The sequence below is a fragment of the Pseudopodoces humilis genome, chromosome 19, assembly GCF_049639895.1.
Source record: "Pseudopodoces humilis isolate 2021_Gansu_Grassland_sample_001 chromosome 19, ASM4963989v1, whole genome shotgun sequence".
Classification (NCBI taxonomy): Eukaryota; Metazoa; Chordata; class Aves; order Passeriformes; family Paridae; genus Pseudopodoces; species Pseudopodoces humilis.
In genome coordinates, this window is record NC_142218.1 from 14,342,222 (window position 1) to 14,356,851 (window position 14,630).

A 14,630-nucleotide genomic window follows, 5' to 3' on the forward strand; every position below is an offset into this window, starting at 1 on the left:
ACGTGAGCCATGAGGAAGAAATGACAAGAGCTGACACAAAGGTAGGATTTTATAAATTAAATGGCCTTTATTTGTAACTTGTCTTCAAAAGTCTAAAACATGACAAAGAAATTACTCGGAAGCATCTAATTGCTCCTTAAACATTTTATCAGAATTGCATGGAAGTGCACTTAGAACAGAAGCAGGAATCTGGATTCCTGGCAATGGGCATCACCAAACTGCACTGTAGCCACGTCCCAGAGATCCCATCCAATCCCCATCAGACCATCTGCAGGGCACTCAATAACCACCCCCAAACACAGCACTTCCCACACAGCCAGAGGTTCACATCTCCCAGCCCCACAGCACTGGGCTCCCAGTGCCCCACGGGTGCTCAGGGGTCAGAGTGGGACAGGCCCTACCACAGGGAAGGAACAAACCCCGAGGTCAGCTGAGAGGTGCCAGAGGCTGGACACGAGGCTGCACCACGAGGTTTTAGCCGGAGTGTGTTTCATTATTCTCAGGGTAAGGCTATGCTGCCGCCTGCAGAGCACCATGGGACAAGGTTCCTGATCAAATCTATTAATTAGTGCTCAGTTCTGGGGTGGTGCAGATCCTCTGCTGCAATTACAACACTTGCATTGGACATCTGTGATTTACAGGTTCTGCTCAGGTGCCTGAGATCTCAACAGCTCAACTGTGAACTTAACAGAGCATCAAAATCAAACTAAGGAATCTCCATGGTAAAAGTGTAGGTTTGAACACAGAGTATCCACCAGGGGCTGGAACTGTCCTGCTCTCAGGGCTGTATTTTACTTTTCTTTGAAAGCTACACCTGACTCTACACACACACTGCCAGATGGCAAACAATCCAAGTACTTCAGCTACTTTAGGAACATTTAAATGAAGAACAGGAATTCAAAATACCTGATAAAATCTGTGATGCAGAAAGGAAGTGCTATGCCAGTGCTATGAATTACTTGTTTTTCCACCAGCTTGCCTTGAGAGATGGAAAACCCAAGAAGATACACGAAAATTGTAGTTGAACTAGAAAGCCGAGGTATTGAAAAAATCCTTCTGAATTCCCCTATCAGCATAAGGCTTAAAATTACTAGGAAACCAGTTTCAAACCCACCAATTTAATCATAAAGCCAGCAATTTTGATTAATATTTTCTAAGATAGTTAAAAAATTATGCATTTTAATTAAGACCAACACTAAAGATAATTTTCCAGGCTAGAAATTATAGTAAGAGTATGGAGGAAAGTAATCATGCATAGAACTGACGTATTTTGAACTAGTTTTTACACAGTGCAAAGATTTCCTAGGAAAGTTTGCAGTTTGAACACTCATACTGAAGATATGTTTTCCATACAGTTGGGAGGCTTCCTGTAAGGACTGAAACACTGGGAAACATTATGGAATCACAGGGATCAGAGGTCACTTGAATGAGAGCTGGTCTGACAGTTACAGTTAGCACCTGAAGTCTCACTAAAGGGGAACAGAGCTACCAGAACACCTCACATACAATCACTTGAGATATGTACATGAGATTGGGAAGATATTTATTAACTAGTTCAGGCCATTCCATTTGGAATGTTTTTGATTTTAGACAGTCAAATAAACACAACTTTCAAAGAAACCAATAGGCATAGGTAAAAAAAAAAACTTGGTTCCCACCTGTTGATCTACAATGAAACAGGCTAAGCAAGTAGAAAAATGGGGCTGACAGGGCTGAATGTCAGAAACCATGATACTGAAAGACTGAACGGTACAGAAGTATCAAACCAGGATTTAAAACTGAGATAGGATTAAAGTCTTCTGTACTTCTGGATGCCTGAGTTAATCTTGGGATGTGCTGGGAGAAGTGCAAGGATGCTGGGCATTTCCCCCTCGTGGAAGCTTGGGTTTGCAGTAAATCTTCTGGCTGGATCACTTATCCCTCAAAGAGCGCATCAAAACCTGTGCCATCATATCATCCTCATCAGCATCGTAGTCCTGGAACAGAGGGCACAGAAACAACAGCCACGCTGGTCAGTGCAAGTGACAGCAGCAAGAGCTGCACTTCCCTGTGCCCCTGGACACACCAGGACACGCTGGGCTTTCACAGCAGTGCCCAGGGAACTCCATGAGCCCCCAGCTGCGCTCCAAGGGGGAGCAGAAACCTACCACAAAGGTGTCATAGGAAAAGCGATGGCGTCTCTGCAGGTGCTCCATGAAGTTTGCACTCCTGTAATTGGGGTCTCCCCATGGCATTGAGGCACAAATTGGGCAAACCTTCAAGGAAAAAAAGCCAGTTAGGCCCCAGTGGCTCAGTGCTTTGATGCTGACAGCAGGAAGGGCAGGGACAGCCTGGGGGAGTGGAGCTCGAGGTTTGTGCTCTCACTGTTCTGTATGCAAAGTGATGGCCAATAACTTGCTGGGACATGTAATGCAAAAGCCTCAGATAACCCTGAATAATTTTAATTCATGTCTTGGCTCCCTGAAACAGAATGGCTTACTCTTCTCCCACGTTCTGAAATCAGAACTCATTAAAGCCTCCTGCTTTAGAAGATTTCAGCCTGTATTTCTCAGTGGCAGGAAAGTTTCCTTGGTCTTCTTTGCAAAGTTCACTTCTCTCCAAGGGAGAAAAGGAACTTTTTTTTTCCCGGATAATCTGTAATTCCAAAAAACTTCCCAGAAAAATGAGTTTCCAATTCAGTTCCATGTTTTGCAATTCCTCTTACATGAGAGGAAGTATCACAGATAGATTACTAGAATGATACACTATTTTTTGCATGCATTTTCCCCAATAGTTTACAGTATCTTCTTGCTGAAAACAAGGTGAAGAACAAGGAAAAAATTAAATATCTGACATTTTTTTGAAACGATGTTTTATTACTTTGCTGTGCCTAATTAACTTCGATTGTGTGCCATTTTGCCAGGATGAAAAGAGGATGTGGCCTGGCTGCAGTGGGTGGAGACCAGAGAGCCACTGCAAGGTGACAGCAGAACCACACCAGGCTTAGAGGCATGACAAGCACAGCCACACTGACTGAACAGCACTAATTACACCTACTTAATTCAAAAGTCTCTAATTCATTGTTTCAAAGGGCTTTAAGACTAGACTTCATTGCAATTCTTGCACCAAAATTTTTTATTACCACTTGTTTTGCATCCATGCTGTGCAAAGCTTTGCAGTGTTCAACCAGTCCCTCTTGATCAAAGTTCTTCTCGCTACAGTAAGGGCAGGGGAAGGTGAAGCGATTTGGGAAGCTCCTGGTTGGGGGAGAAAAGGAGGTTATTTACAAATACAGATTATTCAAAGCAAGAAATTACCTATGCTATTAAGGCAAGCTAATTTTAACAGTCAGTTTCTAAACTCCTAAGAGTATTCTGAGGAACACAATATTGTCCATATTTAGACTGAATTCCAGCTCTTCTACAAATGCCATTTATCTAAGTGCCATTTATCACCTTCTTCTCAAGTGCCAGGGCACCACCCCAGCCACACGCAAGAGTGCACTGCCAGCAATTCCCACTTCCCTCCATTGTGGGCGAGTACAATCAGGAGACAGAGGTATTCTAAAAGCCAGATACACCTACAGAATGCCCTCATCTTAGAGATGTCCTGTGCACTGACCAAACAGAAGATGCAGAGTTTATCTGGGCGCAGCCAGCTGCAAGATCAAAGCTCAGTTTTTCACTATATAAAAATTAACACCCTAACTAAGCAAAGAGGTAAAGTCTGCTTTTAATTCACAATTCTTTCTCGTGACAGAAAAGCCCAGGACTTCAGAGCAGAGCTGTTACCTGGTGTTGTGGAGGGGCTCTTTAGTAACAGCCTTCACACCTTCCATGATGTAATTCTGGTACTTGGAGCAGGAGGCTGCGTGGCTGCGCATCTTGGACAGGTACATCTGTGCAGGCAACAGCAGCACAGCAAGGTCAGCTCAAACCACCTGCCCTTCCTGCTACACTTTCAACCGAAAGCAGCAAATGTGTAAACCTGAGCAGCTTTCAGAAGTGTTAAAGCAGAAAGTCCAAATGCTTCAGCTGCCCAGACGGAAAACTTTTGAGATTACAGGTTAGTTAAGCTGTAACTCTGCTGTCTGTGCTATGTTACCATACTCACAGCAGCAACCTTTCACGCTAACTTTAAAATCAGAATCTTTCATTTGAAATTCATTTCCTGAAGAGGTAACAACAAAAAACTGTGGAAAGAATGTCGACATTGGGTGCTGCCTATATCAAACACCTTCAGCACGTATCAGAACAAACATTTTGACCTGATTTTGAGAAAGCTGATGAGGAAGCAGTTTATTTTCCCCTAGGCTGACGCAGCTTACATAGTTAATTTCCAAACACTTTCATACTTTTTTATGGCAGCCGTTGCAAGTGGTTTCTGTCGTTTCAATTTGCTTTTCCAGGTCCAGAGCTCTGCTCCCAGGTGCCAGGGTGCTGCGGCACACCCCACAGACTGGCTTCTTGGGCTTCAGACATTCCTGCAGGCACGGCGTGCAGAAGCTGTGGGGAGAGAAAAGAGGAGGTGGTGAGACAGCCCTCTGAGCATCAGCAGTGCCCACTGCCCTTGCACGGCCTCTGCCCGAGGAGCCTTTAGACTCGATAAAGGGTAAGAAGGAGCTGCTGGGCATGAAGGGAGGAGGTGGAGGATCCCAGGCTGTCACACCCAGAATTGCTTGCTGTCGGACAGTGCTCTGTGCCCCCGGTTTCTGGACAGAATCATGGAACGGGTTGGGTTGGAATGGACCTTAAAGCCCACCCAGTGCTACCCCTGCCATGGCAGGGACATCTTCCCCTGTCCCAGGTGCTCCCAGCCCTGTTCAGCCTGGCCTTGGGCACTGCCAGGGATCCAGGGGCAGCCACAGCTGCTCTGGGCACCTGTGCCAGGGCCTGCCCACCCTGCCAGGGAGGAATTTCATCCCGACATCCAACCTCAGCCTGCCCTCTGTCGGTGTGGAGCCATTCCCCCTTGTCCTGTCAGTCAGCGCCCGCATTCCTCAGGAGAGACGGGAAGCGAAAGTGGAAGAACACCGGTTTCCTTTCCCGCCCGCTTTTCTTTCGATTTCTCCCGTTCAAGGCCGCTGCAGGTCAGCCCTACCCCGCTGACGGGGCCCCGAGCGGCGGCTCCTCCCGAGGCCTCGCAGCCCCCGCGGCCCCAGCCCCGGCCCCCGCACCCCGGCCCGGCGACGGGCGCTCACACGTGTCCGCAGGGGACGCGCACCGGGCTGTCGAACACCTCCAGGCACACGGGGCAGGTGAGGCGGGCCAGCGGGTCCGCTCGCCGCTCCGGGGGCCGTGACGGCCCGCCCGCCGCCATCTTCCGCCGCGCCGCCAGGGGGCGGCCCTGCGCAGGCGCGGCCCCGCCCGGCCCCGCCCCGCGGTGCGCGTGGGGGCGAGGCCCAGCGCTGTGGGCGGGACCAGTTCTGTGGGAGGGGCCCCCGGGGGGCGTGGCCGCCATCCCCGGGCAGCTGCCGGCGGGCGGGGCCCAGCCCGGCGGAGCCCCGCGCGGTGCCGGCGCCGCTCCGGGCACGGCGGTGCCCTAACGCCCCACGGTGTCACAGCCCCGCGGCCGATTCAAAGCCCCTACTTCCCCGGCAGCCCCCCGAGCGCTGCCCCGGGGCACCGCCCCGCCCTTCTCGCCCCGCCCCGATGACGTCACACGGCGGAAGTACTCCCGCCCCGCCGTTCACTTCCGGGCCGCCGCTGCCGCCGCCGCGGCCCTGCCGGAGCCGTGAGGGCGGGCGGGCTCCGTCCGCGGCCCAGGCCGGGCCTCCGCGGCTCTGCCGGGCAGCGCGTCGGGACGCGGGGCAGCATCCCGGGCACCGAGCGCTTCCGGTGGAGCGGCGGCGGGTCCCGTCGGCGGAGCGGAGCGGTGAGGGACGGGGCGGGCCGGGGAGCGGGGGCTAAGCCGGGGCGGGTGGGGGGGCGCCGTGGCCGCGGCACAGTGAGGGCGGCGGGGCGGCGGGGGGGCGGTGCCGCCGCGGAGGCCCTGCCGGTGTCCCGGGACTCCTCGACCCGGCTGTGCAACAAGTGTCCCGGACACGGAGCGGCCCGAGCCGCCCCAGCTCCCGCGGGGCTCCGCGGGCTGCCCGCGCTCGGTGCCGCTCCCGTGCCGATCGTAGTGTCCGTGTCCGGAGCGAGCTCGGGCGCTGGGGCCCCCCCGGCGTTTGTGGCCCCCAAGCGCGGTGGCACAGGGCTGTGCTCTGGGAGGGTGTGTGTGTGTGTGTGTGTGTGTGTGTCTGTGTGTGTGTGTGTGCACTGTGTGTGTGTGTGTGCACTGTGTGTGTGTGTGTGCAGTGTGTGTGTGCAGTGTGTGTCTGTGTGTGTGTGTGTGTGTGTGTGTGTGTGTGTGTCTGTGTGCACTGTGTGTGTGTGTCTGTGTGCACTGTGTGTGTGTGTGTGTGTGCACTGTGTGTGTGTGTCTGTGTGTGTGTGTGTCTGTGTGCACTGTGTGTGTCTGTGTCTGTGTGCACTGTGTGTGTGTGTGTGTGCAGTGTGTGTGTGCAGTGTGTGTCTGTGTGCAGTGTGTGTGTGTGTGTGTGCAGTGTGTGTGTGTGTGTGTGCAGTGTGTGTTTGTGTCTGTGTGTGTGTGTGTCTGTGTGTGTGTGTGTCTGTGTGTGTGTGTGTCTGTGTGTGTGTGTGTCTGTGTGTGTGTTTGTGTCTGTGTGTGTGTTTGTGTGTGTGCAGTGTTTGTATCTGTGTGTGTGTTTGTGTCTGTGTGTGTGTGTGCACTGTGTGTGTGTGTGTGTGTGTGTGTGCGTGTGTGTGCAGTGTGTGCACTGTGTGTGTGCAGTGTGTTTGTATCTGTGTGTGTGTGTCTGTGTGTGTGTGTGTGCAGTGTGTGTTTGTGTCTGTGTGTGTGTGTGTCTGTGTGTGTGTCTGTGTGTGTGTGTGTGCAGTGTGTGTTTGTATCTGTGTGTGTGTTTGTGTCTGTGTGTGTGTGTGTCTGTGTGTGCCCGCTGTTAGTTCCCTACTGCTGTTAAGGGTTTTGTACAAGCGAGTGCTCAGAGTAGCTGCTTCCCTCGGGTGAGGTTTTGACCCTGGAGATGGACAGAAACATTCTCTTGTCTCAACAGCAGATACTGGACTCCAATCAGGATGTGTTCTTCTTGCATCTGTGGGAAACGCTGAGGTTTGGAGCAAATGCCTTGCAGCAAAGCGGCCTTGTTCCTTCTGTGCGTTCTGTCAGTCAGGGTGCTGCTAAAGCCTATATTTATCCGTGCCTGCTCGCATGGTGAGGCTGTCGGCAGCCTGTAACCATGGATGTTGTGCTGGTGGGCTGCCGGCACGGGCTCTGCGCTGCCTGGGGCTGTGCGTGCCGGAGCAGCCCCGGCAGCGCTCGCAGGCTCCGGCGCCCAGCGCGCCCTGGCTCGGCTGCCACGCTCGGGCACAGGCAGGGCTGGCAGAGACACAGCCTGCAGGCCTCGGTGAAGGGCTCTCCTGTCAGCTGGGGACTCGCTGTCCCTGACGGGTCTCACGTGTAACCAAGCGCTCTGTTTGCTGGCTATTGGCGTGGCAGAGCTGGGCTCTGGATCCCGCTCCTTGCCTGCACTGGCTCCCTCTGTGTCCTGGGGGTGATGTGCTGACGTGCCAGACAAAGATCTCTCTCTGCAATTCTCGTGTGCCGCTCTTCTTGCCAAGGAACAGACTCTGCCGTCTTTGTCCACAGACTTCATCCTGCACAACTTGCGGAGGAACGTGGGGAGGGAAGGGACTGCTCCTGGCCCTTATGCTCAGATGTTAATTTAGCACTCCACATTTCCTGTGATTCACAGCCTGTCTCTTGACAGGAGCGCGTGTGCCTTGGAGCGCAAGCAGAACTGCTACTTAACTTTCCCCACACGGGGCTGGCACTGAGCACAGCCTTTCATCAAGGAATGTTAACTGCCAGGCTGTTGCTTTTGTTGCTTGTTTGTTTCCCTGGCCTCTTGGTTGTTGGTATTTTGTGTTTTGGCTCCTTTCATTCAGCTGATCTTGGTCGTAACAGCGATTTTCCTTTAACAGGAGTGTTGATCAGTGTTCTAGCAGCCACAGTTAATATTGAGTGAAAAGTCTTTTCTGAAGTGCTGTATGAGACTGATTACATCTGGAACAGTGCACTGATTTCTCCCAACTCCTCTCAGGTCAAGAGCTGCTTTGTCTTCTTATGTAATAAACAAAGCCCATGGTCTGCTTTTTGATCACAAGTTCTCAGGCATTGCAGATGGAGTCTGTTGGCCTGTTAATTACCTTGGTTCTGGTAAAGCAGCATTTGGGACATTCTTTGGTCAGCAGCTATTTCAGCTCAGTGTGTGAGCTCAGTGCACTGAAAATGCAGATCAGTATATCCATAAAAACAACTATCCCTGCAAACAAAAGTGTGCATGACGGACACGCAGGTTTTACTCGGTTCCCACAAAGCAGCTGGAGGTGGCAGGTGTAGCTGTTTTGCCAGAAGATCACAGTGGTGCTGGCAGCCATCAGCTGGAATTTGGGCTGTGGTTTGCAGCAGTCAGGAGTGGGTGCTCTGGAGGCGGCTGCAGAGCTGCCCCAGCTGCACTGGGGGTACCAGCAGGAGCAATGTCAGTGCCTGTCAAGAGCCTTGAAAATGTTAGAAATCAAAAGGCAAAGTCAATAAACCTGCTCAGCCTAGGGACAGTCCTGTGCCACAAGAGGTGAGGGGGAATAGCAGATACTGTCAGAAAATGAGCAAAATGGGCAGGGACCTGGAAAACGAGTGGAGAGTGATGGTGGAATGCAGGACAGTGACATTTCTGTGGCTCCTGTGCCTTTGCAGAGTCCTGGAGAGGCTGTGAGGGAGCTGCAGCTCTGTGAGCCATGTCACAGAGCCCCGAGGGACAGGAGGTGCTGGGGACAGCTGGGGTGTGTGCACCTGGGGTGACTTGTGTTTGTTTTCAGTTCTATTCCAGGACACTTGCCATTGCTGAAGATTCCTAATGCCAGACACCCAACCCACTGCCAAATAACCATGAAAGAGAGGAGGTAGCTGCCCCCAGCGTGAGTGAAAATCTGATTTCAATGGATACAAAATACAAAGACGATTTATTTAGGAAGTATGTACAGTTCCACGAATGCAAACTGAATGCCTCTGACAACAAGCAGCGTCCTATTAACGATGAGTACTTGCGAGTGGCGGCAGCAGCCTTACTTTGCCTTCCCAAAATTGATCCCTTTTATCGATTCCGGTTGATAAAATTTTACGAGATGGCTGAAAACTCACTGAGATCTGTGAAATCCTCAAGTTTACATTGTCTCCATAATGCATTCAACATGCTTGAGACAGTTGGAATTAATCTCTTTCTGTACCCCTGGAAAAAGGAGTTCAAAAACATTAAGGTAAGACTTTCTTATGTAGCCATACTGAGAACATGATTTATTTTTCTTTCTGTGAGCACATTTCATGCATTTCCTTTAAAGGCTCCTCTTTTTTCCATTTATAGCATACTCTATATATCTATTTCTCTATATGCAGTTGGTAAACAGAAGCCATAAGAAAGTTTCTGGGTAAAATAAGTGAAGTTTGTGCTGGTGAGAGTATCTCCAGAGCAGAAGTACAAGCAGTATCTGCAATTAGAATGTGTGTAAAGTAGGAGAAGAGCTTATTTAAGGTTGTTGTTCAGCCTCCCTTGCTGCACTAGTTTATTTCTCCTTGGAGAGGCTTTCACTATGGTGAGTGGTCCAGCTGGATTTAAGCTGACTCAGAGTTTGGTTTGTCTTACCACAGCTGTTGCTGCACACAAATATTAAACCCAGTGTGTGTGTTCAAGTGGATGCTTTGCCAAGGTTCTCACAAGTTGTGTGATAATGACGAAGGAACTTCAGCAAAATAATTGTTTTCAGAATATCTTTGACCTGTTTGTCAGTGCTCAGTTCCTGATGTTTTGATTTTAAGGTGCTTTCAAATGTATCTACCTAAGGCAGGCTCCCAAAGGGAAAAGTGGGAACTTGCTGCTGGGCTTGGGTGCTGAAGTCTCACTGGGAGCTCTCTGTGCTGAGTTTTGTGTTTTCTCTTTTGCCTGTGATGGGCAGACTGCTCCTGCCTGCACTCAGAGCAGGCTGAACTGGGCTTAGCACATCCCTCAGGTGTGCCAGATGCTGAGGGCATTTCAGCTTGCAGAAACTCATCTCTGCTTTTGGGGCTCTTTTAGTGGAAGTTTTTGAATTAATATTAAATTGAATAAAACTGACATTTGAAACTGCATAGTAACAGTACACAAAGAAGTGTGCACCTCAAGTATATTTAAAGCTGAATTGAAGAGGAGTTTGGCACTCCTGCGGTAATTCTGAGTTCCTGTTAGCTCCAGCTTGTCCCTGGGTAGAGTAGTTCCCAAAATCCTGGCCTTTTTGCCTTTCATGGTAGACTTTCTGTAAATTCAAATATGTCCAGTATGCATTAAAGTTAATGCTAGTGCAGAGCAGAGTGATTTAAATCACCAGGGAGGACATTATGCTAATCAGGATTTTAAATTGAATGAAAACTCTTCTACTTTGAATTTCCCTCATGTGGAATTTCCATCTGCTGAGCAGGAGGGGTGCAGAAATCGAGCTCATCTTGCCAAGGCAGTTGTGCATGTTCAGAGTTGTTATTATTGTATTTAATTATATGGTCTCTGTCACTGAATTATCTGAACATCCAGTCCACCACTGAATTTGTAACCTAGTTTTCCTTTTATTCCCCCCACCCCCCTTAGACCTACACTGGGCCCTTTGTTTATCACGTGAAGTCTGCTCTAACGGAGGATGATGTGAGGCACATTCTGAGCTACATGGGCTACGTCCAAGAACTGGGAACGACGTTTAAGCTCAAAGAGCAGGTCGACGCCATCCAAGTGAAAATGATTTCATTTGAGCTCTTTCTGGCCAAGGTGGAATGCGAGCAGCTGCTGGAGATCCACCTGCAAGTGAAGGACAAGGGTTATTCCGAGATGGATGTCATCAACGAGCGCAAGAACAGCAGCGAGGACGTGCGGGGCTGCTCCGAGGCCATGCGGCGGCGCCTGGAGTGCAAGGAGACCCTCAACACGTCCATGGCCCGCATGGTGCTCCAGAAATCCGCCAGCGAGCGCGCCTCCAAGGATTACTTCAAGCCAAAGGTGAGCAAGCCTTCCAAGTCAGTGGATACGTATGACAGTTACTGGGAGAGCAAGAAACCGCCTTTGATGAGCTCGCTGAGCCTCAGGAAGGAGCCGATTTTGGTCGATGCGGAAGATGACATTAAAGATGAAATTATCCGTCCGTCGCCCTCTCTGCTGGCCATGTCCAGCTCCCCGCACGGGTGTTCAGACGAATACTTGTCAACTTCCTCTCATCACAATGGCATGCTAAGAACAAATGTCCCTTACAGCTCCTATTTTTCTGCTCAAGAGGACTTAGATTTATATACTGAACCCGATTCTAGAAGTGTGTTAAATTTCAAAAGACAAGACGCTATTAAGTCTGATGTATGGCTGTTAAAAAGCGATGCCAACCCTGTTTACCACAAACGCACCCACCTAGCCAAAGAGACAGCTTCCTCCAAGTGCCAGAACTGTGGCATCCCTTGTGGCACTTCTGTTTGCCAGAAGTGTGACGGCCTGTTCGGCTCGAGGCAGGAGTACCCAGCAGTGAAGCAGAGCTCCTATTCCATCAAAGCCCTCCCAAGCGATGGCTTGTCTCCCGCGCCGGCTCTGAGGGAGAAGTCTCAGTACACGTCACAGACTCAGAGTCAAGACAGAGCTGCTCAGTTCAGTTCCAAGTCCAAGCCTTCGGGCACCTCGCGCTGCGGCTTCTGCAACCGCTCGGGAGCCGCCAACACGTGCACCTTCTGCTCCAAGGTCTCGTGTGACACCTGCCTCAACGCCTACTACTACGACCCGTGCTGCAGGAAGAGCGACCTGCACAGGTTCCTGCCTAACAACCAGTTAAACTATAAATCATCCCAGCTGTCCCACGTGGTTTACAGATAGACTGCTTGAGTCACTTTGGGAAGGGAAGGAAAGGGGGAGAGGAAAGGGCTATCCTAACCAATGTTCTGACTCCACGCTGACCTCTTGCCAAAATCACATGTCCAGATATTTGGAACCATGGTTCAGTGATCAGGTGCCAGTTCTTGATTTTTATGGCTTCACAGATGCTGCAGATCCATTCGATTTCATGCTGCTATAATTTAGGTAACTCCTAAAGGAGCATTGCTTTTCAACTTAGATGGGGGAGAAGAGCACATTTTTCCTTAAAACTTGGCAGCTGTTGTATTTTTAAAAAGTGACATCATACCTTCCTATTATATCATATCTTGCCCAAGTAAAACCAGGCAGTGTTTGAAACAAAGTCAGAGAATTAAGATTCTCATTTTCTATGAGTGAGGAAACCACTGCCAGTTTTTGATAAAGTATGACTTCAAAATGTGCAGGAAATATGTGAATGGCTTGTTTTGCCACCAAGGACTATTTTTCATGTGTGTCTGCATTTCTTGGTCTCCAAAATGCAAACACCACAACCTCTCTTCCTTTTGTCTTTGTTTCCTCCTTCTCCCCTTCTTTCTCTGGTTGTTTATCTCAAGCTTATATAACCTGGATCTGGACAACATGTGCTTTATTTTCCAGTGTTGCCAATATCATCCTTCTGGGTTTCACTGTGTGGTATTTGAAAGAGGTGATCCTGTATCTGTGTCACTCAGATGATGCCTGGAGTGTTGTCCTCTCAGATGAGTGTCCATTTTCCTTCTGTTGCACATGGTTTAAGTACTGTTCTTTGTACTGTAAATAGGTGATTTGGAAACAGTTTATTTTTAATAAATATTTAATATGTTGAGTTCTTAAAAGTGATAGAATCATTATAACTATGAAATCTCTCTGGGTTATTTGTTTCAGGTGACTTTTTGTTTTTCCTTGTACTGTATTTCATAGCTTATAGCCACTGTGGCAGAATGATGTTCTTGGCTCTGATCAGTTCTTGGGTTTTAATCTTTTTTTTTTCCCTCTGTTAAGGCTGCTGCTCATCTGAGCAGAGTCTTGTCTAAGAATTGCAGGATTTTGCTCTCAGTGCACGCTTTTTCTTTGTGCTCATGGAAATTTTAAGTATCAGTGTTCTGCTTGCTTCCAAATTCACTGCCAGTCTGTCTGTAGTGTAGTCCAGCAAGTAAAGCACTGGCCTGGGTGAAAATCAGAGCTCATTTGTGACTCCTGTTCAAGTGAACTCCTCAGTTACAGATGTGAATCAGATAATAACCTTTGTCTCTTGCTATAGCACTTGGGAACCCTGTCTGAGCAGCAGGACTCCCTTGTGTTGGGCTCTGTACAGTTTGACCCCCAAACACCACCTGGTTATGAATAGACTTTAGTTTTTTATGAAAAGAAAACCCCTAAGAATCCTAATTCCCTTATTCCAACTATAGCTAGTTAGCACAAAGTATCAGGCAACCTATACTGATGTGCAGAATTAAATGTGTTTAAAGTATCTGTAAAGAACTAGCTGAGATGTAAACTCTGTAGTCCACTTTGCACTGAAACGATTCACTTTGGAGTGAACAATCACTGTTGGAGTCTAGGCCTCTCAACTTCAATGTCCATCACTCCCTGTGTGACAGGAACATGCATGAATGATCGTTTGTCTTATATTTTTTGGGGTGGGGGGGGCTTCAGGTAGGTAGAGGGGAAAATTACATAGGCTAGTGTTGTAAAATAGCTAAAATAATTTTAGCCATAACTGGGTGTCAGAAGTGTTGTGGAGATAAGATGAAACCTGGGTCTTACAGAGGGCTGAGAACAAAAAGTTACTGTCCAGTTTGCACTAAGAAACAAAGTGAACAGTGTGTGTTTAACAATCAGGGAAACTCTGAATCAAGGGACTGCAACTGAACATAATGTCAAGGGCAAGTACTGCCTTGCTGACCCTGAAGGTTGGGGTGAATATTAAGTGAATGATTTTAAGGTTTTCAATCTTGTATGTTTTTTATAAATATATATATATATATATAAATATTACACAAATGTAGATACATTATGTATATAGTGAAGAATTTAAAAACAATTTTACTATTAAAATGCAGTCTAAGGGTGGTTTTAATTTCGGTGGTTTTTTGGGTTTTGTCCACCTCCTGCAGTGTCATGCCTGTTTGGCTGCTCTACAGTGTATCTCCTAGTTCACCAGTTCAGTTTCCATATGGCTCCTCACACTACAGTGACAAATAAAACTGTGATGCCACGTAATTTTTACGGTGACCAGGGCAGGGGCTGTACCTGCTCTGCAAAAGAGAAGTCCTCTGTATATATGTCATGGAATCCTGTAGTACAAACCTGTGTTGAATTGAAGTGCTACCATGCTCTATTTTTGTGTATCTTACTGTATGAGGTTGCTGTGATTGATACAGTAAAATATATGCGAATTTAAAATGCAGGTGTTTTGCATCTGATTTGTTTAAATTAATTTATGTTTTGAAGGAATTTAAAAATAAAGAGGCCTTTAAGAAAAGGCTTAACTCTTTTCTTAAAGTGGCGTGTGCATGTAGCTGTCTGTTCCCAAGTCGTCTGCATGCCGTGAGCCGCTGCTCGGAGTCCAGCGCGGGCTGCCTGCAGAGTGCAGAGCTGCTGCTGGAACAGATCCCCTTCATTCCCATCCTGAGCAGCATGACTCAGTGTTCATGGAGCATGTGAGCTGCTCTGGCAACAGCTG

At 48.7% G+C, this 14,630-nt stretch overlaps 2 protein-coding genes across 3 annotated transcripts; one reads left to right on the forward strand and one right to left on the reverse strand.

Moving 5' to 3' along the window:
• Nucleotides 1–1,526: 1,526 nt before the first annotated feature.
• RNF114 (ring finger protein 114) lies at nt 1,527–5,321 on the reverse strand. 2 transcript variants are annotated; one of them, XM_005524883.3, is made up of 6 exons: nt 5,180–5,321; nt 4,334–4,484; nt 3,771–3,877; nt 3,122–3,236; nt 2,148–2,255; nt 1,527–1,976 (listed from the first exon to the last, which is right to left on the reverse strand). In XM_005524883.3, the coding sequence occupies exons 1-6, from the start codon at nt 5,296–5,298 to the stop codon at nt 1,911–1,913; spliced, it is 666 nt and encodes a 221-aa protein (XP_005524940.1). In that variant the 5' UTR covers nt 5,299–5,321; the 3' UTR covers nt 1,527–1,910. The 2 variants fall into 2 exon arrangements, with proteins under 2 accessions (XP_005524940.1, XP_014109733.1); XM_014254258.2 differs by lacking the exon at nt 5,180–5,321 and adding an exon at nt 4,914–5,114.
• A 393-nt stretch (nt 5,322–5,714) lies between these two features.
• On the forward strand, nt 5,715–14,403 carry SPATA2 (spermatogenesis associated 2). Its single transcript, XM_005524884.3, has 3 exons — nt 5,715–5,853; nt 8,880–9,317; nt 10,673–14,403. The coding sequence occupies exons 2-3, from the start codon at nt 9,000–9,002 to the stop codon at nt 11,924–11,926; spliced, it is 1,572 nt and encodes a 523-aa protein (XP_005524941.1). The 5' UTR covers nt 5,715–5,853; nt 8,880–8,999; the 3' UTR covers nt 11,927–14,403.
• The last annotated feature ends 227 nt before the right edge of the window (nt 14,404–14,630 follow it).

Excerpts from the sequence above, each read along its gene's own strand:
- RNF114 (XM_005524883.3), bottom strand. The coding sequence starts at position 5,298 with ATGGCGGCGGGCGGGCCGTCACGGCCCCCGGAGCGGCGAGCGGACCCG. Across the intron at positions 3,878-4,333 it reads GCAACGGCTGCCATAAAAAA|ATGTACCTGTCCAAGATGCG; the intron begins GTATGAAAGTGT and ends TTGCCTGCACAG. Across the intron at positions 1,977-2,147 it reads TTTCCTATGACACCTTTGTG|GACTACGATGCTGATGAGGA; the intron begins GTAGGTTTCTGC and ends CCTCTGTTCCAG.
- SPATA2 (XM_005524884.3), top strand. The coding sequence starts at position 9,000 with ATGGATACAAAATACAAAGACGATTTATTTAGGAAGTATGTACAGTTC. Across the intron at positions 9,318-10,672 it reads AGGAGTTCAAAAACATTAAG|ACCTACACTGGGCCCTTTGT; the intron begins GTAAGACTTTCT and ends CACCCCCCTTAG.